Source organism: Podarcis raffonei, chromosome 7 (assembly GCF_027172205.1).
Source record: "Podarcis raffonei isolate rPodRaf1 chromosome 7, rPodRaf1.pri, whole genome shotgun sequence".
Classification (NCBI taxonomy): Eukaryota; Metazoa; Chordata; class Lepidosauria; order Squamata; family Lacertidae; genus Podarcis; species Podarcis raffonei.
In genome coordinates, this window is record NC_070608.1 from 25,615,050 (window position 1) to 25,640,596 (window position 25,547).

At 45.7% G+C, this 25,547-nt stretch overlaps 1 protein-coding gene across 2 annotated transcripts in view; it reads right to left on the reverse strand.

The window, feature by feature from the left end:
• ESRP1 (epithelial splicing regulatory protein 1) overlaps nucleotides 1-22,767 on the reverse strand; it is a 35,474-nt gene extending 12,707 nt beyond the window's left edge. The window contains exons 1-10 of one of the 2 annotated variants that reach the window (XM_053395631.1): nucleotides 22,532-22,767; nucleotides 21,502-21,630; nucleotides 17,540-17,653; nucleotides 14,336-14,450; nucleotides 9,439-9,537; nucleotides 8,308-8,362; nucleotides 7,373-7,483; nucleotides 5,745-5,877; nucleotides 5,613-5,655; nucleotides 1,642-1,943 (exon numbers count right to left, since the gene is read on the reverse strand). In XM_053395631.1, the coding sequence (XP_053251606.1) occupies nucleotides 1,642-1,943; nucleotides 5,613-5,655; nucleotides 5,745-5,877; nucleotides 7,373-7,483; nucleotides 8,308-8,362; nucleotides 9,439-9,537; nucleotides 14,336-14,450; nucleotides 17,540-17,653; nucleotides 21,502-21,630; nucleotides 22,532-22,663 (1,233 nt within the window). In that variant the 5' untranslated portion in view covers nucleotides 22,664-22,767. The remainder of the gene's footprint in view (nucleotides 1-1,641; nucleotides 1,944-5,612; nucleotides 5,656-5,744; nucleotides 5,878-7,372; nucleotides 7,484-8,307; nucleotides 8,363-9,438; nucleotides 9,538-14,335; nucleotides 14,451-17,539; nucleotides 17,654-21,501; nucleotides 21,631-22,531) is intronic. The other variant, XM_053395630.1, reaches the window with a different exon arrangement.
• Between the last annotated feature and the right edge of the window lie 2,780 nt (nucleotides 22,768-25,547).

Sequence of the window (25,547 nt, forward strand, 5' to 3'; positions counted from 1 at the left end):
TATTCTGTTGAGAGCCGTCCAGAGCGGCTGGGGAAACCCAGCCAGATGGGCGGGGTGTAAATAATAAATTATGATTATGAAAGGACTCTTCCATTTGTGAACCGGCAGGAGGTAAAGGCTGCCTATTGCACGTCTCATGCTGCATCCCCAAACGCTGACAGCAGAGAGCAGCACAGAGGCATCAAACTCTCAGCCCACCCGAGTTAGGCCTGCCATTTGAGACAGTAGCCTGGCAAAGGTTTTATACTGCTGCTTTTAAACTGCCGACTGTAGTACTAGTAGATGAGCGTTTTAATTTGTGTTCATGTGATTTTATTGGTGTGAACCGCCCTGGGCTCCCTTTAGGGCAGAAGGGCAAACTATACATTTGCACGCAGTAATGATCTGCCTCATCCTTCCAGCATGAGGCCCATATAAGAATAATAACAACCATTTTATTATTCATAAATAATATGGCTGGGTGTGTGTGTGTGTGTGTGTTTGTTTGTACCCTGACTTTTCCCACTGACAGCAACTCAAGGTGGCTTACAGATAAAATAAGAAGAGCTAAAAACATTAGGGGGGAATAAATAAAAACCAATTAAACATTAATATAATTTAAACCATATTTTAAAAATCTATAAAAAACATACAGATAATAACAATAGAAGCTGCACAGCACCAGCCCTTTCATTAAAAGCCGTCTGCTCCCAAAAGCCTTAGGAATAAGACGGTCCTCACCTGCTGGCTGAAGGGCAACAAGGAAAGAGCCAGCCTAACTTCTCTAGGGAAGGAGTTCCAAAGTCGAAGAGCAGCCACTGAGAAGGCCCTCCCCTGCAACCCTGCCAAGGGTGCTTGTGAGGGTGCTGGATCCCAAAAGGGACCAAGGAAGGGTGGCAAGAGGGACTGGGCTTGGTGAACCATCAGGCAAGCATTCTCCAGGCTCACCAGCACCACCAGACCTTTTAAAGGTTTTAAACTGTAAAAGAGGAATGGCTCCCTGGCAATTTAAAAAGTTTGCAAGGATGATAGCGGAATTGGCCTCTGAAAAACCCTCTGCTGTGATCCACTGCACTCCAACCACAACATTCCCGCTCCCATTTGTTAGAATGAAAACAGAAAGGGACTACTGAATGAGTTACTGGTACGCTACAAACACACTTTCCAATCATCACTTTTGTAATTCTACATTCTTGGATCATGCTTCTTCTCTCAAGCTACAGCCCATTCCTCAGAGATGTTGCAGCCGGGATCTGAATGCGCAATTCTGAGCAAGACTTAAAAGCTGACATCGTCATTTATTATTTGTACCCTGTCCATCTAACTGGGTTGCCCCAGCCACCCTGGGCAGCTTCCAACATATTATATATAAACACAATTAAACATTAAAAAGCTTCCCTATAAAGGGTTGCCTTCAGATGTCTTCTGAAGGTTATATAGTTACTCATCTCCTAAATACCTCTTGACAGTTGAAGCTCAGGAATACCCAAGTTGTTATACAATCAAGCAAAATAGAAATTTTATGAAATAAAACAGTAAATAATCTTGTATTGGCCCTGGACCCAACACTGAATGGACTCCTGCTATAACTTCCTCCGTCCCACAAAACTTCAGTTTCACAACAGATTCCTTTTATGACATTAAATCAAGTCCTTAACTCACCTGCTGGACCTCAGCAGCTGTACTCCTGAAGAGCTCTATGTACCTTTTGCCCAACAAGTCCTTGTGTTTCTTTAGTGCATTCTGTGCATATTCCTCACAGGCAAACAACACAAACGCATCCCCTGTTGGCCTACTGTCAGGATACGTCACGAAAAGGATCCCTTCTTTTCCACCCGTCACGGGACAGTGCTGACCAAAGAATGCCAACACTTCATCGGTGGTTACGTTGAACGGGAGGCCGCGCATACGAAGGATCACTTGGTTCTCTTTCGAAAGGAACTGAGCCACTTCATTGGACGTGCCTTGAAGAACCAAGGAAGTTAGAAGTTGAGATAGTTGTTCCGTTTCCCACAGTTATGACAGAGTAAAGTGGCTCAGGACCGCAATACCTCAAGGTCCGCCTTGTTCCATATGAACCTACCCAGACCCTGAGATCATCTTCTGAGGCCATCCTTCGTGTGCCTTCTCCTAGAGAGGTCTGGAGGGTGGCAACACGAGAACGGGCCTTCTCTGCAGTGGCTCCTCATCTGTGGAATGTTCTCCCCAGGGAGGTTTGCCTGGCACCTTCATTATACACCTTTAGGCACCAGGCAAAAACTTTCCTTTTTAACCAGGCCTTTGGTTGACCTGATGGACATCCTATACGCTTTTAAAATGTGGCTCTTGGGGGGGGGTGTTATTTGGGTTATTGTTTTTATTTTGATTTTATATATTGTGATCTTTTCTGTGAACTTCCCTTAGACCTCCGGGTATAGGGCGGTATATAAATTAAATCAATCAATAATGAAATGTAATGTAGCAACTCCTCTCCCTGTGTGGCCTGTGCTCATTTTAAGAAGACTCACATCTACAACATACATTTAAAGCACTCCAGTGCCACTTTACCTGTCAGGGAGAATAATGGGAACTGTAGGTTGTAAAGGAACTGTAGCTCTATGAGGGAACAGTTCCCAGCATTCTCTACGACTGGGAGAAGGGTGCCCTTCAATGTATGCAGTGGATGGAAGTTTCTTTACTTCTATACTAGAGACAGAAATACCACCACAAGGGACACACCCCGACAAGTCTGGCAATGAAATTCCTTTGGCTGTTTGTGAGGTCCACCCTTACCTGAGGCAACGTGTGGGATTTGTTTAGTTTTTCGGAGCCTGCACGCAACTAGTGCTTTTGAAATGCTAAGCTTCCAAATCTAGAAGCTATTTTTATGGCCCTATCAGTGTACGGAGTGCCTTATAAATGCAAGGGGACTGGCCTTTGCCCCAAAGAGTCTACAATCACTTTTTTTTTTTGCCTATTAGCAATGCCAGGTCCAAGGCTGCTTGGGAATTCGAAGAAACAACCCAGTGCCATTTTGAAATCAGGTGGCTAGAATCATTGCTGTTTTGAAAGGTTCGTTCAGCCACTGCAACGTGAAACGGTGTCCAGTTGCATCCAAGTGTGGATGAAAACCTGCTCCTTGATCTCAGGAACCACCCACGAAATTTGATTGCAATATCTTCAAAGGTTTCCAAATTCAAACAAGCAACTTTTTGAAATATGTAGCAGATCAGGAGGGGAGTTTCCCATAAAGATTGTTGCAGTTATGGTATTTTTTCTATAATTAGTCAGCATTCTGAATGGCAGCTAGTCCCTCCTGCCTCCCCCAATTGTGGGTGTGTGGAAATCTTATTACTTTTAAGAATGCTGACTATTCGTGCCAAGGAGCTTTGAGAATGCACCATAGATCAGGGACAGAGCACACAATCTGCAGACAGAAGGTCCTCAGTCAACTCTCTAGGTACAACGCAACCCCCAGGATGGCCAAAGGTCAAAGGTGAGGGGAGCTGTACTCCAGCAACATCTGCAGGGCCACAGGCTCCACATCCCCGCTCTGCGCAACAGATGAGCCAACAGCCTGTCTTGCCACAGCCCTTCATCTACAAAGACATAAGGCTATAGTGACATGATCAAAGGCTATAATAGCATGATCACACCCAGATAAAATCTTGCAAAACTGGGCCAGCACCAGAACTTTCTCTCAACAGCAGGAAGCAGACCTCTTTCTCGTAAATCACGCTACTGCACAAGCCATATCCAAGCAGCATTCAGCGGCACCTAAAAGCTTATTGCACCTAACTCCATAGTGAAGCAATTTCTGTAACCTCCGATGATGTATTATCATATCCTTCACTTTGCCTTCCCCCAGTATCCAAACAGCTGCAAGGCAAATACAGGCCTGCCGTGTGAGGGTCTGCAGGGCCATACTTTTAACTGACTCCCTATTCTCATGTGGCTCCTTCTGGCTTCAACATTCATAAAAAGCATCTGCAATGGGGAACCTGCTGCACCCATGTTCGCTCCCTGGGTGCTCGGGGTTCCAAATTACGCAGGGAGCTTAGAAAAAGTACAGCCAGAGTTGCATGACAATGGCAGGGCAAGGAGAGCTTGAGGCCCAGCCACTTCATACTTGCAACTGAATAGTTCTGCATTAAAGCCCAGTTCATACATTAATGTTGTACAATGCAAGTCCCATCTACACTGCATTGGTAGCGTCTGAATAGCTGAGACCTTAATGGCTGCTCTCTGCACACCCAGTTTTATGCCAGTCTATTATTATTTTTAATAAATAATAATAATATACCGCCCTTCATCTGAAGATCAAAGAGCGGTTTACAGCATGTAAACAGAAAATACTTAACAAAACAACAAACAAGCAATAATTCCCCACAACACCCCCCCCCAAATAGACCTACACAGAAACAGTGGTACTTCGGGTTATGAAATTAATTCGTTCTGGAGGTCCGTTCTTAACCCACAACTGTTAACCTGAGGCGCGCTTTTGCTAATGGGGCCTCCCGCTGTTGCTGGCGCGCGATTTCCGTTCTCATCCTGGGGCAAAGTTCTCAACCCGAGGTACTACTTAGAGGAGTTTGTAACCCAAAGTGTTTGTAACCCGAGCTACCACTGTATTATGTTGGCCAGTGTGCCAAAAGTGCCCCATTCTTTTTGAAGCCACATTACTATAGGTAAAATGGTAAAGGACCCCTGGATGGTTAAGTCCAGTCAAAGGTGACTATGGGGTTGCGGTGCTCATCTTGCTTTCAAGCCGAGGGAGCCGGGGTTTATCCACAGACAGCTTTCCGGGTCATGTGGCCAGCATGACTAAACCGCTTCTGGCACAACGGAACACCGTGACAGAAACCAGAGCGCACGGAAACGCCATTTACCTTCCTGCCGCAGTGGTACCTATTTATCTACTCATGCTGGTATGCTTTTGAATTGCTAGATTGGCAGGAACTGGGACAGAGCAACGGAAGCTCACCTCGTCATGTGGATTCGAACCACTGACCTTACAATTGGCAAGCCCAAGAGGCTCGGTGGTTTGAACCACAGCGCCACTGCGGCCCTGGAACCTTACCTTACTGCACATTCTCAAAATATGACTGGTGCCCTCTGGATCAGTGCCAAGATATATAAAATGCACCTCCTTGCACCTCCAAAGAGAGAATACCTGATCTGAGGGGGCAGGGAGGCTGTCCCTCAGACCACTCTGGAAGCAGGGAGAGATCTGGCCCAGGGATTTGGCTGGATAGACAAAACGTTCAGCTCCATAGTACAGTTTCATTTGACCATGTAATAACATGCTAGGTAGCCCGTGTGACATAGCAGTTGGGAGTGTAAGACCAGGGTGACCAGGGTTCAAATCCCTACTCAGCCATGCAACTCACACCTTGAGCCAGTCACAGCCTCTCAGCCTAACAGACCTCACAGGGTCGATGTGAGGATGACAACAAGGAGGGGGACAACCATGTATGCCACCTGGAGCTCCTTGGAGGAAAAGGTGGGATATAAATGCAATAAATAAGCAAAGCAAAAAACATTTATATACTGCTTTATATCATAAAATGTCAAAGTAGTGTACAGAATAGTAAATTCATACTTTAAAACCCTACCATAAAAAAACACCCATCACCAGATTAAAGAACAATTACCTCCAGCAATTTTCAAGAAGTCCTCCCCAGTCGCTTTGTACACCTGAGAAACGGAAAGGGAAATGATTATGCCTGGAGAAGCCCTCCGTACCATTTAATCCAAACACCAATTTTGGAGCTTGAGCAACATACCTCAATGTACCGGTTCCCCATGTGATGCTTGTGTCTTTGCAACGCCAGATCTCGGTGCTCCTCACTGACAAACCTGACAAGAGCTTCTCCGTTCCTCCTGCCTTGTGCGTTGAGGCAAAGTGCGGCCCCTCCTCTAAAGAGTTAAGGCAGCAAACAGAGGCAGCCGTAAGCCACACAAAGCATTATGTCTCACCTTACAAAACCAGCACTTACATAAATCAAAGGCAAGCAGCACTAGATATTCTTAGCTGCATTCACACCTCCCTTTTGAAAGGTGACTATGGGGTTGCGGTAGCTACTTGCATGTGAACCTCAGCAGCAAAGTCCTTCACTTCTGAAATGTTCCCACTACTGGCATTTTAAAAATACTCAGTATTTATTTATTTTTTAAGCACCTTTTTAATCAATAGTGTGCGCTTTTAAAAAACCCTACCCTAAAAAGCAAGAAGATTACATAATTGTATACAGACTGAGAATTCAGCTACTCACTCCTGCTATAGAATAGGGGTTCTCTTACTGCAGAGTTTTTAAAAAATAATTAATTCAAGGAAGTACAGACAAGGATTTTTTTTTATTCATGCATATGAAACAAGGGACTATGAAAAGAGGATGTCTGAGAAGGGTCCGCCAAACATTCCTGCCAGCCCCACACCAGATGTCAGGTAAAGAGGTCTTTGCAAAGGAACAAACAGGAGGCTAAAGTGCTGTTCATTCAAATTGGCTCTCCAACAGACATTTTCCCTCTCTGCACAAACTTTGCTCACAGCTGTGGTCTGAATGCAAACCGCACTTGCGAAAAGGCAAATCAGGGCTTGCTGTCCGCGCCAATCAGATGACAGCAAGCCCATCTGAAGTTGTCATCCGTTGTTATGACAGAATCAAGTGACTGGCAACAGTTGGGCCACAGGTTCAGTGCGAGTAATAGTCCGCCAACATCTGGAGGGCCATAAGCTGACCACCTTTGCATCCACGCCAATTTCAGAAAGTCCAGAAAAAGACATTAAAGTCCATTTTTTCAAACAGAAAGCAAACTATTTTAGCTGTGGGTTTGCTGCATTGTGGTTGTATTTTACCTGGTTTTTAACTCAGCTGCTGGGCAACTCAAGAAATGAAAAAAAAAGTAAGATAAAGGATCCACAAATGCACTCACTAGCTTGCCACTGGCAAGTGCATCTTTTCTTCTGGCAACAACACAGGATGAAGGAGAGCCCCTGCCTTTCACCTAGGCCCAGGGAGGCTCTGTTCCTTCACTGAGCCTTGGAGACATTTCAAAAGCCCTGAGTTTTCCCACTGCTTCCTGAGTGCCAAAGGCAGGTGTGCAGAAGCTTTTGCCTGCCAGATGTTGCTGAACTACAACTCCCATTAACCTCAGCAAGCGTGTCCAGTCCCCACACTTGGTCTAAGGCTTAGTGCAAGGGAGGTACATTTCCAGGCCTCCTTCTTAGCCATGAGCTGGGGAGCAGGATCTCACCCCTACAATAGTTGCATTTAGCCTTCATTGTATTTAGCAGGGTCATGCCAAATACACAATTTCAGTTGGTCGCCAAGGGCAGCCAACACGTCAACTCCAGGAAACAGTTTGGGAACATGGCTGAAAATAAGAAACGTTACTAAATGAGAGAACTAACTTGGCAATATTAAGGCCTTTGAAAAACCTAGCAATGTCCTGGTCCGATGACTGCCATGGTAAGCCTCTTGCTCGGATTATGGTGTTATCATCTACAAGTTCCATCTTGCTGCTGCAGATCAAGCAGAAGGATATATATTTAAAACTTACCTATCATCATGAACCATGACCAGAGCCAAGGATATCTTCTATAGGCTCACATCCCACATTCTTCAAAATGCTTTCGCAACAAGTCAGGGAGAGACTTATCCCCACCCCTACCCCCAAAAAAGAGAATCTCAGCCAGTTTTGAAATTATGGGCCTGTCCTCCAATATGCTGTAATCTTCAAAAATGGAAGTAGAGGAAAAAACCAAGAGCCAATGTTGTCACCACTAGGCTGCAGATGTTTTGAATAGGCTCTGTGGCAGTCTTGCTGCTTTGTCTCTTTCCTACCTTATCATTTTTATATTGTAAGCTCCTTGCAGGTAGTGAAATGTATTTAAGGCTATGGGTTCTAGTAAACTAACATTTACCCAGAGTAGACCCACTAAAGTTAGTAACCATGCCTCACTTATGTCCCTTAATTTCAACTGACCTGCTTAGCTAGTCACTATCGCTTAAGTCTACCTCACAGGGTGGTTACAAGGATAATAGAGGAATAGAACAAAGTATGCTATCCTGTGCTCCTGGGAAGAAGGGTTGAGTTTAATTGTAATGATAATTTTTTTAAAAAATGCTGGGTCAGAACATTAGTCCACCTAGCACAACGTTTTAAGCTCTTAACCATAGTCACCCAGACATCACAGGTCAGTTCACAAGCAAGATGCCTGGCAGTGGAGGTATGGATCCATTTCCCTGCCCCTAAAGTTACAGTATTCTAAGGAAAACAGCAAGCCAAATTCAAAATGGAAAGAAACTGTTGCTTTCCCACGTTACAAAAAGAGCATGCACTTACCAGGTCCCACTTTCAAATTTGTAGTTCACCCTTTCTGGATCCGAAAACGTGTGATCTACAAAACACAGCAGCATGAAGTTAGCGACATGTCTAGACCCAGAGTAATATATACCTTCCAACATGCTGCCAAAGAAGGGGACAATTGCACACCTCGAAAAAGCACTTCTTGTCTCAAGAACTGCTGCATGATTCCTCAAGTCAACCCAACAATCACACATTGATGGGGCCTCTTCTCTGCCAACCATACTAAGCCTGGAACTGCTTCTGAAGCTGGTGTGCAATGGAGTGTCACTTGTGCAAAAAGGCAACAGTGGGGTTACAGGGCTCTATGTTTAGTCTCTGCCTCCAAAGTTGTGCAGCTCCTCTCAGTCCCTCACATGAGAATATTTAAAGCAAAGAGCATGTGTACCCGCAGGAAGTTTTCTCTGGGGTGAGGAGTAAAACACTAAAATATGATGAGCAGACAAAAATGGGAATCGTGTCTGCATATTTTGTCTTATCTGTTAGGGGTAAGTTTCTAGCATGTTGTGGAATCTATTTTAAAAAAGAAAGGAAGCTGAGAAACTGGAAATTATGGTCCACCCACCATGGATGACCATGGCAGGAAGTCTTGTTATTTCTGTGTAGGTTCCTCATGTGATTTAGAACTCTCAGGCTGAGCATGTGATCCCCACAGCCTCTTTGCATCCGTGTTGTACTTTCATGCGAGGAAAGAGGGCTATAGCAGAATCTGGGAGCTGTGTGGCCCTCCAGATGTTGCTGGACTCTAGCTCCCATCACACCCATCCACTGGCCATACCGGCTGGGGCTGATGAGAGCTGGAGTCCACCAGCATCTTGAGATCCACAGATTTCCTGCCACTGCGCCACAATTTCCTTTTCATTCTGCTGATTTCTAAGTTCCTAAGCTGGTTTTCTGGTAGTCTAGTTCGAAACATTTAATCTTGCAACAGAACTGGCTCAGCAGCCTTTAGTATCTGGATAGTCAGTGGGGAAGGGAGGAAATTATGGCACACCTGAATATCCTAAATTTCTTTTAAAAAAACAAGCCATCCCTGTCAATCAGACGCAAAGGACAAAGTGATGACAGATTTACCAGGAACAGGCAACCGGAAAAACAGAAACAGCTTACTGTATGGTTCTGAGATGAGTGTTAAAATGACGTTTCCCATGTCTTCCACCTGAGACACTCCAAAATTCTGTGGTGAACTGCTCTTGTCAAGATTCAGATCTGAGCATTGGTGTTAAGTCAAGAATCTTAAAGTGGCAATTTAAACAGATTATGCTTCAGGGCCAGCTATCAACCTGTATTGATTCACTGTGGTGTTTGTCCCTAGGCCTGTTCTCTCATATCCTCCACATCTAGGTATCTGCCCACCCACCATACTGTTAAAAGAGTAATTAGAAACGTAAGAGCTGGAAATGTACAAAAGGAAAATATTCGCAATCTTGATGAGATCTGACGCACGATATAAAATTTTAAAGCTTCAAACGTGTTTCCTCTGATCTTGGAATGATGAAGTTAATCACTAAAGCCATAAATCTATTACAGTAACAAAACAGGCATTATGCTTAACATAAGAAAAAGCCTGCTAGATCAAGCTAATGGCTAATCTAGTCCAGCATCCTGTTCTCAGTGGCCAACCAATGTGTGTGCGAAATCAGCGAGCAGAACGTGAGCACACATGCACTCTCCCCTCACCTGGTTTCCAGCAACTGGTATTTGGCAGCACTGCTGCCTCCAGCCGTGGAGGTTAAAGCACAGCTATCCTGGCTAGTAGCCATTGATTGCCCTGTGCTCCACAAATTTGTCTAATCCTCTTTTGAAGCCATCCAAGTGGGTGGCCGTCATTACCTCCTGGGGGAGCGAGTTCCATAGTTTGACTATGTGCTGTGTGAAGAACTACTTCTTTAAAGGTAAAAGGTAAAGGACCCCTGGATGGTTAAGTCCAGTCAAAGGCAACTTTGGGGTGCAGCACTCATCTCACTTTCAGGCCGAGGGAGCTGGCCTTCATCCACAGACAGCTTTTCCAGGTCATGTGGCCAGCATGACTAAACCAACTCGGGCGCAACGGAACACTGTGACAGAAACCAGAGCGCACGGAAACACCGTTTACCTTCCCGCTGAAGCGGTACCTGTTTATCTACTTGCACTGGCATGCTTTCGAATTGCTAGGTTGGCAGGAGCTGGGAATCGCAGGAAATCAAACTGCTGACCTTCCGTTCAGAAAGCCCAAGAGGCTCAGTGGTTTAGACCACAGCACCACCCGTGTCCCTACTACTTCATTAGTCATTGTAATCCATATATATATATCTGTATTTATATATCACACACAAAAAAAATATGAAAAGTAATTTTGTATATTGGAACTAAGTACATCCATTACACTCCTTATGCTTCAGATTTATTTTTATAAAACAGATTGTCAAACACAAAATGAGACTCTTTGCTTCTGCAGCACTGCAAACCTCTGCATGAAAGCATTTGCATGAGAAATATTTCTTTTCCTACATAAAATGGTTTTGTTCCCAGTTAGTCACAATTAATGGCTCTGCAATTGCCATGCTGCATTATTAGTTCTGGCCATTGATCTGCACATCGTTATTAGACTTTTTCCTCTTTGATACTCCAACAGATTAGCATTTTGTTTTTACAGTAGCCCCCTCCTGCTCCTGCAGCTTACCAACCACAGCATTTCTTCCATTTTATACGATTCCTCAAATTGTCAGTGTAACATTGGTTGAAATTGAATCAGACATGCTTGATGAAGTCAGAGTCTAGACTCTTAGCAGATCTACGACTAGCATTTATCCTTTCCCACAAACCATTAACATCTCAAAGCCAATGAAAAATGTTCCGGGGGGTGGGGGGAGAACCCAACACAATCCTCCCAGCAGTGTTCAAAACTCCCATTGTTTTAGGTGCATCTGGTGACAGGGAATTTCATTAGTGCAAGCAGTTTCTGAGCTCTGGGCATAGTACTGCGCCTAAGATTTCAGATTAAAACTGCAAAGTGGAAGGAAAGGAGAACCTTCTTCTGCCTCCCCACTTCCAGCTACTCTCTGAAGACTGGAGAAGAGACCCTATTAAGAACACAGTGGACCCTTTGGTTATGGATTTAATTTGTTCTGGGGGGTCCGTAACCAGAGGCGCCGCTCCTGTGCATGTGGCGCAACCCAGAAGAATATACCTCTGGGTTTGCCGCGCTCGTAACTTGAAAGTTACGCATCCAGAGCAGTACGTAACCAGAGGGTCCACTGTATTAGGGGGTTCGGCAGGGGAAGGACTACACCATGTGAAAAATGAACATAACATTTTAGGGGCAGTTCATTCATTTTCAGCTTTGTATTCTTCTTATAAAAAAGTGTGCCTAGACATTCCATTGCTGCGTCCATAAACTAGGTTTAAGGTGACATTTAGCTCCTAGCTTTCATGTCTGTTTGCAAGACTGCCTCCTAGGGCTGTACCACTTCAGAAGGCAGGAGGAGGCATCTCCCTGAATGCTCCCCATGAGAGAGAACCTCTTTGCAAATGGAAGAGAAGCATCTTGAGACAGAGAGACTTCTACCTGGGCTTTTACCTGATGTACTAGCTATTCACGCACAAGATGTTTGTGTTGCAGAGCAGCATACTGCTTAATAGCAGAGGCAAAAATGACTAGAGGAAGAGGGGTGTGTTTGTCAGTCCCACTCCCAACAGTGGTGGGGTGTGCTGCACCTCCTGCCTTCCTTGCAATTGGGAACCTTCGTAAGACTAAATATGCAAAAGTTAGGAGAATGTGAGATGCACTTGGCAAAATTAGGATTCGGTGCAATGCACATTCCTCAGTCTCTCTACACTTCTGCCCTCCTGTGTTCAAGCCTACACATCATGTAGCACAAGTGCTGGTTCACCTCCCATAGCTACTTCAGGTTGCTTTTCAGAACACCGTTCCGATAACTTGAGAGCCAGCATGGTATAGTACTTAGGATCTTGCCAAACTATGAGGCTCACTGGGTGGCCTTGGCTCAGTCGCTGCCTCTCAGCCTCATTTGCCTCACAGAGGTTGTTGTGGGGATTATGAGGGAAAGATTATGATGGTTGATGAGGGGGATGAACCATCTATGCTACCTTGAGCTCCTTGGAAAAACAGTGAGATATAAATGCAATAAATAAATAATCAAATAATTGTCCTGTACAGTGGTATCTTGGTTTGAATACGTTTTGGATTACAAACAAACCCAGAAGTGCGTGTCCCGGTTTGCAACCTTTTTTTGGATTACAACCCTTTTTTTGGGGATTACAAACAAATTTTTTTGGGAGGCCCCATTGGCGAAAGTGCGCCTTGGGTTACAACCTGTTTTGGTTTACAAACCGACCTCCGGAACGGATTATGGTTGTAAACCAAGGTACCATTGTATAGGGAAGTTTTTATATCTGCTGGAAGCTGCCCAGAGTGGCTGGGGCAACCCAGTCGGATGGGTGGGGTACGAATAATAAAATTATCACCATCTTTGTGTAATTTGACATTGCAACTAAAGGCTACTGCCCCTAGCCTGTATCCTAAGTGGCACAGTGCTAGGAGGATGAAACTGTATTTCCTTCAAACATTTGAATGGAATTTCAAAAGCCTTGACCCAAACAAGTCATGTGGGCATTTCAAGTTGCAAGTATACTCATATTGGCCATGTAATGGTTTCTGCATGTCTGACTGTTAAGGGAATAGCAGAATGTATCCTCCGAAGGCACATGATTTATGGGCAGCCATGCAAGCTTGATTCACTCCACCCTTGAGGCATCTGCAACCAGAAACTAGCTGAGCGAGCTTTGCAAGTGGAGAACGGCGATGAACTGAAGCAGGGGCAGGGAATGCAAGCAGATAGCTATAAAACACAGGGCCACTTTAGGATCCAAGTTGGAACAGTCAGTTCCTTAGCTTGTTGGTCAACGTGGTGGGAAGATCTCACACCAAAGAACTAGGCTGATAAACCCACAAGTCAGTGCCTTAACATTTATGGCTATATAACATGATGGGCAACTAAGGCTGGCACATGAGTTGTAATGGACCAAGGGAACTTGAGTCAGCAAGGTGATGCTGCAGCACAAAAAGCCAATGTCGTATCTTAACAGGAGCATTGCTGCCAATACACTAGAAAGGAAAATGACTCGATGTTAGTTACCGGTAGATCTTGTTTGAAATCCTGTATTTAGGCTCCTTTGGGAGGAAGGCCAGGATACTGTATAAAAAGGGCTAGTTATGCCTCCCACTCAAAAGAAACGGCAGATGGCAAAGCAAGAGAGACCTTGGAGGGTTGGATTAGATGTCCCATGGCTAAGGCATGTTAATTATTTCCCAACCTTTCCTTTTTTAAAATTTCAAAATTTCACAGTGAGGTAACCAAAGTAGATTTAACAATAGCATGATCCCTTATCCCCAGCTCATGCTGGCTGGGGATGAAATTCAGAGTTTCCAAATCCCCAGGGCAGTGGAACCTAAAGAACCAATCTGAACAGGACAGGGGTAGTCAACCTGTGGCCCTCTAGATGTTGCTGAACTCTAACTCAGGCAGAGAAGTCCACAGAGCAACCAAGCAGCATAATGTTGTGCTTGCAATAGTGGTGTAATTAGGAACACTACAGTGAAGAAACCCAAGAACAGTCCCCCTTCTTCCCCTCAACCCCAGCCCCAATGGTTAAGCTCTGCACCTAATCACGATACACCCTGCCAGGCAGAATTGTGTGCAAATAACACAAAAGCCGGGAGACTTCCAAGGGTAAACTTTGGAACTGATAGAGTAGAGGGGTACCTGTGCCAAGTCTGTTGCAGCAAACAAGACGTGGTCTTGTAGCAAAAATCTAACATCAGAAATGGCAACATTCAAGAACCAGAGAATGTTTCTGCCTCCAAGGACACTCTGACTGGTCTTAAAGAGGAGAACCTTGAAGAAAGGAGCTTCAGAGGCAAGCTGAACTGAAACACAATTCTTCCAGACGCTCTAAAGATTAAACTTGCACTGCTCTTAACACTTCATTCATTTTAAAAGGATACATTCCGCCATGGCTTTAGCATCTAATTTGTCGATTTCAGGTGAGCCAGGACAACATTTCTTGAATTCCTTCCGCAGATCAAAAAATGAGTAGAAACATTCAGACAACAAGATGTTCTGCAAAAATGACATGTTAGTTCTAGTAAGTCAAGGTGTGTAGCTTGTACACTATCAGGTTGAAAGCATGCTCAGTTAGCCTTACAGGAAACCGTTTTGTAAGTGGCAAGTCAACTTTTTATCACTTACCGGTATCTAAGTTTCCCCTCGTGAGAGCTCACCCTCAGTGTCCTTTAATAAGAAATTGTGCCCCATTCACAATTACTCACAAAATGAAGACTAACAGAGCCAAGAAAGGTTTTGCAGAACCCATTTGAAAAGGCAAACACATCATCTCAGACTAAGGGCAGGATTCAACTAACAAGCCCCACGAGCAGAAGCCAGTGCAAGGGTCCCTGCTAATAGAGTGGGGCTTCTTGCCTCCCTCCGTACACACCCAACACTCCCAAAAATGATGGGGGGATTAGGAGAACCCCCAGACTAGCATGCGGAGGGGGGAGAGGGGGTATTGTTCCACCTGGCAAGCTGAAAAGCTTGTGCACTGATGGAACAATTGCCATTGCATTATGCTGGATTCCTCCCATAGTCCTTCTAGGCCACATTTATAGTCTTGTGCAAAAGAAAGAAGAAGAAAACACCACCCACACATTCCTTCAGGAACCTGTGGCTTTCCAGATGTTGTTGTTTTCCCATTAGCCCCAACAGCTGATCATGCTGAAGTCTGAGGCCAGCAAGATCTGGAGGATCAAAGGATACCCCGTTCTTGCAAGAAACTCTCCATCTTTTCCAATAAGCTCCCTTATTGGAAAACATTTCCATAAAGAACCTCCCAACTTAAAACCTCCTCTCTCATTCATATGCAGGCTTGAGCTCCCTGAACCCTGGCTTGGCCTGGCTGTATAGCAGAGAGACAGAGAGAAGTCTCTTCCACACAGCATTTTTTGTACCTGTGCATATATTGGAAGATAAAAGATTGGAAGAGCCTGCAATGCTCACGAGAAGAACTGTGGACGAGCTATGCAGCTCATCCCAAATGAACACCAGATTTTGCACGCACCCATTATTATGTTATTTTATAGAAGTTTAAAGACTGCTCTAAGGATCAAATAAATAGTATCGTCTATTTCTCTCTCACACACGTATGTACCGTATATTGCTATGCTTCATATCAACTCAACCCCTTTTTGAGAAAGGACAAATGCATTGCACCACTTTATATTTATGAATGGGGTTATTATTTTAGCTGCAGTTGACATGGTTTAGAACCTTGGGCATGGCTAAAAAGCTTCATTCCCTCCCCCGCTCTGTTGGCGCATCACTAGTGCAATGTGATCCTATTATAGGGCAATACGCCTCAGGCACCGATTTACATAGCGGAGGGTGGGCTGAAGTGAAAAGTAAAAAAAAAAGAGGCATACTTCTGTGACAGATTGATTTCTGTTTTGCCTCTGCTTCAAGCCTCACAGCTGATGAAAACTGTAGGGTTCTCCAGGTGGTGCTAAACTCCAGACTGCCCACCCAACTACTAAGAGAATATGTATTCTCTTTATAATGGGTTGAAAGATGAGTTTACTGGTGTTCTTCCTTATTTTTGAAAGCAACTACGAAAAACCCAACAAGACTCAAAACGTGCATGTATTTTTGCTACTGTAACTTTAGCGGCAATAGGAACCCTTGGAAAGCACAGATTGTTCACGACCAGAATTTCAAGATCTACAACAACGTGATCTGAAAGGTGCGGAGCACAGATTTAATCTCTTTGAAAAGATGACTGATAGATTAAGCAGCAAAATGCATCAGCTACAGCCAAAGTAAAAATTGCTTCACATGTGATTTTTACTGGCATTGCTGTCACATGCGCTGGAAATCTACATGCAGTGTACCTGCGATGTAGTACATACGCAACGCTGCATACGTAGATTTCTTATACAGAAGCAGCATAAATTCCAAGCAAGCATTGCTTGGGAAGGAAGATCGACCACTGCATTACTGGTAATATTTATATAAGTTTTATCTCAATGGATTTCAAGGTAATTTACAAAAAGTAAGACACAAAGCAAAACAAAATAGACAATATAAGGAAACAAGCAGTAGATATAGGCAGGCAGTAGTTGTTGTCAAGTTTCAAAATATTTAAGTCATCAGAAATAAAATGTTTTTGTCTGGCACCTACAAGTAAACAAGGTTGGGACCAGACATACCCCCCTGGAAAGGTACCCAACTGGGGTACCAAAAAAAGGCCACCTCCCTTGTTGAAGCAATTCTCCCCTGTGATAAAAGTAGCATTTGAAGAAAGGCATCAGAAAATAAACTTAATATGTAGGCAGGTTGATTTGGAGTGGGCATCATCAAGCACATGGGTCCCAAGTTGTTCGGTACTTTAAAGGTTACTCTGCAATGCGCCTGGAAGCAAACACTAGCCAGCAAAGTGTAGTTGTTTTTAAGACTGGCAATATATGATCCAAGTCTCCAATGCCAGCTATAACTTAAATGAAACATGCAAACCATTTTCAGAGGAAGATCCAAGTAGAGTACACTGCATGTTTGCAAACATGATCCTACCAGAGTAGATGATCACAGCCAGATTAAACTTGGCGGGATTTCCAACCAAAGATTAGGTCCAAGCCAAAATGAGTATTGTTATATGCAACCTGATCCTATGCATACTTTATTCAGATGTAAATCCCACTGAATGCAATGAGTCTTAATCAAAAGTTAAGTGTACGTAGTTTAAGTGCATCTAGGATTTAAATACTGTTTATGGCAGCAAGATCTGGGAACACTTGCAACCATGCTATCTAACAATCAATTTTGCTTTGAAAATGCAATTGTGCTCAACATTAAAATTCATGTTGGGTCATTATACTACTCAATAGAAATTACAGGCAAGAACTGCAGTTAGTATGTAACAGAAATATGTAAAGAATGAATATTTAGTCCTGTAACTTTTTTTCTTTCAAAAAAGAACAAGACTGTACTGTGAAAAACAAACCATTCTCTTCTTTTACACATCCCTGTACATCAGTGATTTCAGAAAACGGGAAATGTGACGAGAAATACTTCGTTTTAAGCAAAACTATGTGCAATAGATTCATGCATATCCTGATTGTCAGAAGGGGTCAGAATTAATTAAATCTTAGTATTCTTACCTTTTTGGAAGCTTCAGGATGAAGAACTTGCCTTAGATGAAGCTGCCCATCTGTGCAGAGACAGAACGAAGTACCTACACCAATATTTAGTTCATTGCTCACAGACTGGTTAAACTAAAAGTTACAAGACACAAAAAGAAAAAGAAAAATCCACTTACAACCTGAAAGTACATTTTGCAATACTAGATAAATATTTTTTATCAGTTATGCTTTCAGTAGGATTCACTACCTGCCCAAATCAGAGTGCTGCTTACGTTACTTTGTATCCTGCTTTTCAATCACAAAGTCCCAGAAGTGGCTTTCAAACCAAAATATTATTTTTATTTATTTAATGAAACGTATATACCTCTTGATTGCATTAAAACCTCTAAATGGTTTACATGAAACAGTAAAATTATCAACAAAACATTAATACATATTAATTTTTATACCACTTAATGCCCAAATAGGCTTCTGTTAAAAACATGTTAACAAATGCAAGAGGAATCACAAAAATGCACAACAGCAAACAACCATGCAAAAGATAGTGTAGGTACAGCAAAATTAATAAAGAATATTTGAACTTCAGCAGATTTAGGTGTATTTCAAGGCTGCAAGTTAGACAGATGTTGTTAAGATTTTTTTTGCACTGTGGATTTAGTTGCCCTTCTTCCAAAGAACTGAGCAGAACACAGCGTTGCTCCTTTTTACCCTCATAATAGCCTGTGATGTAGGATAGGCAAGTGTATGTGACTGGCCAAAGTCAAGCAGTGAGCTTTATGTCTGAATAGCTAATAACGCCATTAATACAAACCACACACACAATTTCTACTGGAGAGGCAGGATTTTTTTTAAATAGCATTTGATCATACACAATTAAATATGAGCAACCTTCAGCAAATCTTTACACAGGGTTGGCCCAAGTTACTTTGCTTCCTGAGGTGAATATGAACCTCACGTCATCCCCAAAACAGAATCTGACCAACTTAACCACTGGATCTTGGTTCAATCTGGCATTTGGACAAAATGCTCCACTCCATTGCAGGGGGTTGGACTAAGATGACCCAGTACAAGGTAGACCACATGTTTCACACACACACTCAGTTCTCCAACACCTCAGTGACCCTCACTCACTGTCCAATTAACATCAGTGTGCTGCTTATTCAAGACAGCTGATGTACAGTCATACCTCATGTTACGTTTGCTTCATGTTACGTTCTTTCAGGTTATGTCCTGCGGTGACCCAAAAGAACCGGAAAGGGTTACTTCTGGGTTTCGCCACCCGCGCAGAATCGCAAAATGATGTCACATGCATGAGCAGAAGCGACGAATCGCAACCCACACATGCGCAGATGCACCACTGCGGGTTGCACTCTTTTCATGTTGCAAACGGGCCTCTGGAACGGATCCCGTTCGCAACCAGTGGTACCACTGTAATGCAATGCATCAGTGCAGCGGCACCCATATGCATCACATGAAGAAAGCTGCAAGGTGTGGGCTAGGCAGGTGGCCTTTCGTCCTGCTTGCTTGGTCAGGGATTTTCCCCAAAGGAAAATCAGCATGTCTGTGACATACTGGAAGAAGGCAATTAAGTGAGAGAGCCAGATCCAATCAATAACACGCAAGCACTGAATGTAAGAACCACCACCACTGGATCAGGCCAATGGCCCATCTACTCCAGCATCCTGTCGTCACAGTGGCCAACCGCATCTCTGTGGGAGGCCTGCAAGCAGGACATGAGCACAGCAGCACTCTGCCCACCTGCAGTTCCCAACAACCGGTATTCAGAGACATATTGCCTCTAACAGTGGAAAGAGAGTACAGTGATGCAATACCTCGGGATGCAAACAGGATCGGTTCCGGAGCCCCGTTCACATCCAGAAGCAAACGTAACTAGCAATGGCAGGTCTGCGCACGTGTGTGTCACTTTTCGCCGCCTCTGCGCATGCACGAGGCGTCGTTTTGAGTGTCTGCGCATGCGCGAGCGGCGAAACCCAGAAGTAATGTGCTCCGTTCCTTCCGGGTTGCCGCAGAGCGCAACTCGAAAGCGCTCAACATGAAGCATATTCAACCCAAGGTATGACTGTACAGTTATTGCTGCCAGCTCAGAAGTTTGCAAATAGCTGCTTAATCATAAAATCATAGAATTGGAAGGGACCACAAGTGTCGTCTAGTCCAACCCCCTGCAATGCAAGAATCTTTTCCCCAATGTGGGCTTCGAACCCATAACTCTTAAAGAGTCTCAGTGGTCTACCAACTGAGCTATCCCAGCTGGCTCAAGAAGAATGGCCACTCCCTGCATCCCCAGCAATTGTTTCGAGGTAACTGCCTCACTATGTTGCATGGTAGGATTAGCCCATCAGTAGGGTTTCATAACTCTCTAACAACACGATTTTTAAAAAAGGTTCTTTAACTCATAGTACAAGCAGCACAATATTGCCCCTAACATGGCAAGCTAAGAGCTTGGCTCCACATCCACTTATTTCCTTACAATACTTGCACATCATGTATTCTATGATTCACTACAGACCCAAACTCTTCTTAAAATCCACCAATAAAGGAAAATGTGCCCATTGTTCCACATGAGGGCATATCAGTTTGTTTAGTAACTTGAGTTATTATTTAACCTCTTATCCGTTTTGGAAAGACCTTGTAGGCAGTTGTATGCTTGCAGTTCCCTCCTCATTAGAGGAAGGTAAAAAAGTAAAGGTAAAAGGACCTCTGAAAGTTAAGTCCAATTGCGAACGACTCTGGGGTTGCGGCACTCATCTCGCTTTACTGGCTGAGGGAGCCAGTGTTTGTCCGCAGACAGCTTTTCTGGGTCATGTGGCCAGCATGACTAACCTGCTTCTGGCGAAACCAGAGCAGCACACGGAAACGCCGTTTACCTTCCCGCCGGAGGGGTACCTATTTATCTACTTGCACTTTGACTTGCTTTTGAACTGCTAGGTTGGCAGGAGCTGCGACAGAGCAACAGGAGCTCACCCCGTTGCAGGGATTTGAACCTCCAACCTTCCGATCGGCAACCCCTAGGCTCAGTGGTTTAACCCACAGTGCCACCTTCTGATCGGCAAGCCCTAAGATCTGTGGTTTAGACCAAAGTGCCACCCGCGTCCCTAGAGAAAGGTGCAATTGCTCAATTATCAGTTAGCTAGCTGGGGGGGGGATGTTTAATATATTTGCTAGTCAGCTGTGGCGTCCACCAGCTTGTGTGGAAGTGACTAGTAGTGACCAACAACTTTAGAGAGACCTAATTTACTGCACCCACTCTTCGGGTCTTTCCTCTACTCAACTCCAAAAACAAACCACAGACTTATGGAATGACAGAATTGAGTAAACAAGGTGGAAAGGAAGTGTGCCAACTCTGAATTGGGGTTTTTTTCTGGCCCAGCAGTAGGGAAATCACAGGGTCCACCTTCCTTTCAAGGCTGCCATTTCTAGCCACACTTATCTGGGAGTAAGTGTCACTGTGGGGCAGTTGGGGACGGACCACAGCTCAGTGATAGAGCATCTGCCTTGCATGCAGGAAGTCCCAAGTTCAATCCCTGGTGCCCCTAGGCAGGGCTGGAGAAAAGCTGCTACCTGAAAATCTGGAGAGCTGCCAGTCAGAGTAGACAATACTGAACAAGATGGACACATGTTTTGGCTCAGAGCAAGGCAGATTTCTGTGTTCCTATTTTGAAGTGATGCCTCTACAGCAGCAACAGCCATCCTCCTGGCTTTACTTGCAAGCGCGCACACAAATGTCAAGGCCATGGAGCTTTGAAACACCAGAAAAACAGTCTGAAGCCATCTCCTGCCTTCCTTAGGCACACGTGGGCGAGGAAGGTCGACTTTTTCCTGCTCCTTCTGCGGTGACTCAGCTTTCCCTCCCCTCCCAAAACAAGCCCAACCCATCCCTGAAGAGAAATGGAGCGTCTTCTTAGCACTTCTCCCCCTTTTAACCTGCATGCACCCAATTCCCACGACCCAGCCTAGCTTACCTGTCTCAGAGCTTGCTCCAGCTGCGGGGCGAGCGCCAGGCGGTCCTCGGCGAGGCCGGTTTCTTCTTTGCACTCGTCCGTCAGCTCCAAGTGATCGGGCCCGATCAACTCCTCATGCAGATTTCCCAACTCCATGGAATTAAGGGAGGGGTCGGAGAGAAGAGGGGGAAGACAAAAGGAAGAGATAAATCCTTCCAACCCAAGGTCTCCCCTGCAGGCATTCCCAGATAAGACAGGCCAAGCTGGTTGCTGGTAAACCGGATCTAACCTGGGCCAGCGCCGGGCTCTTTGACCCATGTAGGCCCAAGCCTCTGGAAGTCAAGGCCCTCGTTTCTTCGAGCGTTTGTTTACACTGCGGCCGCTTATCTGGGAGAGTAAGGAAGGGTTTACTTCCGAGTAGACACGTGCAGGCCGGTTCCGTCGGGTTTCTGAGTCACCCAGGGCGCGCGGGGCACAAATCGAGCCTTGCTTTCAAGCTCCTTGGCAGTCACTGGGACCACGCGGAGAGTTTACACGCGGCCGGGCCGAGATCCGAAGTCGGGGCTCGCGGCGTTCTGACGCCAGGCTGGCTCCAGCAGCACCGCTCCGGGCCTGAACAACCCCTCGAGCACACTCCTTAAGCCGGAAGGGTTTATTGGGACAGTCTACTTTCTTTTCAAACACCTTTACGGTCAAAATCCGTGCATATATTTTTTTTTAAAAAAATAACACCCCACTAACAACTCAAGATGTAAATCCTACGGAATCTAATTGGATTTATTCCCAAATAACCGTGCACTGGATGGGAGCTGGGCTGCGTTCACACATTTAAAGCACCCCCCACACCAAAAAAGGAGTCCTGGGAACAGAAGTTTAAGGATGCTGGGAATTGTAGCTCGGTGAGAGGTGAACTGCAGTTCCCAATGGGATTTGGGGGTATTAAATAGATAGTGTACACAACCTTAATTCCGACCCACCTCGGTTTTGCCGAGGGCACAAAAGTTCCTGCCCACACTTCCTAGCGCAGAAAACAAAAAAGAAAGCGGAGTACCTTCTTATTGGTCAGATCCACCACCTTCCACAGCAGCTGGATCAACTCTCTCTCATCGGAGCCCAGCCGAACTCCGTTGGCTCCGGCGGTGGTCCCGAACAAGATGACCAGGTAGCCCGGAGACGTCGTCATGCCGACGGGGATGAGCCCCACAGAGGGAGGGGCGGGAAGAAGGACCTTCACCAAACTTTTGGCAAAACCAGCCCAGCCAGCCCCCAACCCAGCCACCCCCCAAGCCGCCCTCCTCTTCCTCCTCCTCTCCTGTGCAGGGGAGCAATACTACCCCCTTCCCAACCCTACACCTCCAGCCACCTCAGCTCTCCCTCAGTCCCTGCCCCGCACCTGCATTTAGGAGAGCGGGGGCGTGGGGGGAGGCGCCTGCCCCACGCGGCCTCTTTTTGTAGCTTAATTGCAACAGGAGCCAATTCGGCAGCGCAGGGCGGGCTACACCCCTGCGAGGCGCGCAAATGGCTGCGGGCCGGGGCTGTTTGGGGATGTGGCTGTACCTGCCCCTTCCTCCGCCCCACGTGGTGCAGGTGAGAGAGACACACCTGAGGGAGGCCGCCCATTGGCTTCTCTCCCCGCAAGGGACGTGGCAACCGGGCGGGGGGAGGAGGCGAGGGCGGGTCAGGGGAGCAGGCCGAGGGGCTTTAACCCAGGGACGGAGATTGCGCCCCGGAGAGGCGCCAGGGGACATCTGCCTGGGACTAAGGCGCACGCGATCGTGAGTTTGGAAGTCCCGGAAAAGGCTGGCCGGCTCACCTCCACAGCGGAGCCTTTTTATTCTTTCTTTGTATGGAGCTGCAAAATAAAGAAATAAAGTGCTGTGTTGGTTTTATGTATTTTACAAAGCTGAGAGTGTGGTGTAGTGGTAAGAGTGTTGGGCTAGGACTAGAGGGGTTATTGGTTTGCTTTGCTTTATTGTGTATTCCGGGTTCTCAATTTGTGTTTCCCTTTTGTGAACCGGCCTGGGATCTTCTTCTGATGAATTAAAAATATTATTAATAGGACCTGGGAAACAAAAGGGCATGAAGGTCACTGGGTCATCTTGGACCAGTCACTCTCAGCCTAACCGACCTCTCAAGGTTGTTGTGAAAATAAATTGGGGTGGAGAACTATGCCGCCTTCAGCTCCTTGGAGGAACGGTGGGATATAAATGCAAGTAGTAGTAGTAATAATTAGCAAAACAATAACAACAGTAATCCATTATGGGCATTATTCAAAGCATTTCACGTGCGTTACCTGGTTGTGATCCTTCCAACAACCCTGACAGGTAGGTCAGCGTTCTTCCTCGTATAGAGGATGAGAGTGTTTGAAGGCTGGGGCGGCGGCCTTGTTTAGGACCCACCCGGTGAGCTCATGGCAGAAATAACACTTGAACCAGGGACTTCCCTTTAACAAATGCACCAGCCATTAACTGTCTATGACTAGCCTACTAATAAAGGTTGTATTTGGCTGCAGTGCTATGTTCACTCATTTGGAAAGGAGCCCAGTGAGGCTTACTTCCAAGTAAACAGGCACAAGGTCAGGCTTCTTGTTTGGGTGCCAAGGATGACGGAAGGACACGCACAACGGAACATACGGAGTAGTGTCAAAAAATGGAATCTGAAAGGATGGCAGAGATCAGCCACACAGAGAAGAGGCGACCGCCCAGATTGGTGAGGATCCGGGAAACAATATAGTCAAGTAACGTTAAAGGAGAACTGCCTCCAAATATATGAAGGGCTGTCGTGCAAAAAAGTTGGAGCAGAGGCTGGTTCCCTGTTGCTCCACAGCCGTTTTAAGGACACAGGAAGCTGTCTTATATCCAGCCCAGTCCCGTTGACACTGACGGGCAGCATCTCAACTGGGGTCCCGACGGGGGACATTTCCCAGTCCTACCCCGCGATACTGGGGATTTAACCGGGGACCTTCTGCACACAAAGGATGTGATCTGCGTCCTCCGCGGCTATGGTTCCCCCTCCACCCACCCCAACAACAACAAAAAGATATGTACGGATCTATCCGTTTAGACATGAATATTCCTCTTTCCCACGATTAGACTCATTGGTCTGACCAATCCAGGTTTCATCTTCATAGAATCGTAGAGTTGGAAGGGACCCGAGAGTCATCTAGTCCAACCCCTTGCAATGCAGAAATCTCAGCTGGAGCATCCATGACAGATGGCTTATCCAACCTCTGCTTTAAAATCTCCCAAGAAGGAGAGTCTACAACCTCCCGAGGGAGACTGTTCCACTGTTTGAACAGCTTACTGCCAGAAAGTGTTTTTCCTCCCGTATGTTCAGTCGGAACTTCCTTTCTTGAAACCCGAAGCCATGGGTTCCTGTCCTACCCTCCTGAAGATACTTGCAAAAGGCTATCATCTCTCCTCTCAGCGCTCCTCGTAAGGCTTGGTTTTCATAACCTTGAAGGATATGATCTGTCCCCTCCCACCTGCTACTAGTGCCCCCCTCCTTTAAAAAAAAGTTTATGGGGAGGGGAATATTGCATTGCAGGGGTTTGGGCTAGATGACCCTCGGGTTTCCTTACAACTCTGGAATTCTATGGTTCTTTTAACTCTGTGCTTGAGATGCCCTGCGCTCCGGGTTATGGAAAGACCGGTTCGTCTCCGGGCATCAGCGGTGGGGAAAGGATCCATTCCTGGGTGCAGCGGGGAAACCAGCAGCTCCTTTCAGGATCATCTGGCCCAGTGCGCGCAAGATCTCTAGGATTTGGATCGCGCGCTCCCTCGCTCGCTGCCGCCCTAGTGTTTCTCAACCTGGGGTCCCTGGCTAGTGTTGGGCTGCAACTCTACACTCCCTAGCTAGCAATACCAGCGGGCAGGCTTGATGGGAGTCGTCCAACAACAGCTGGGGACCCAAAAGGACTTCCTAGAAGCCTGTATAGATTTTCAAGAAGCTGGAAATAGTTCCTCTGTGGCAGCCTTTGCAGCCCAAGAAAACGCCCACTGGGCCCGAAGCTGCGGAATAAAAGATTGGAGATGAACAGCTGTCCCGTGGGTAGCGCTGGTTTCCTG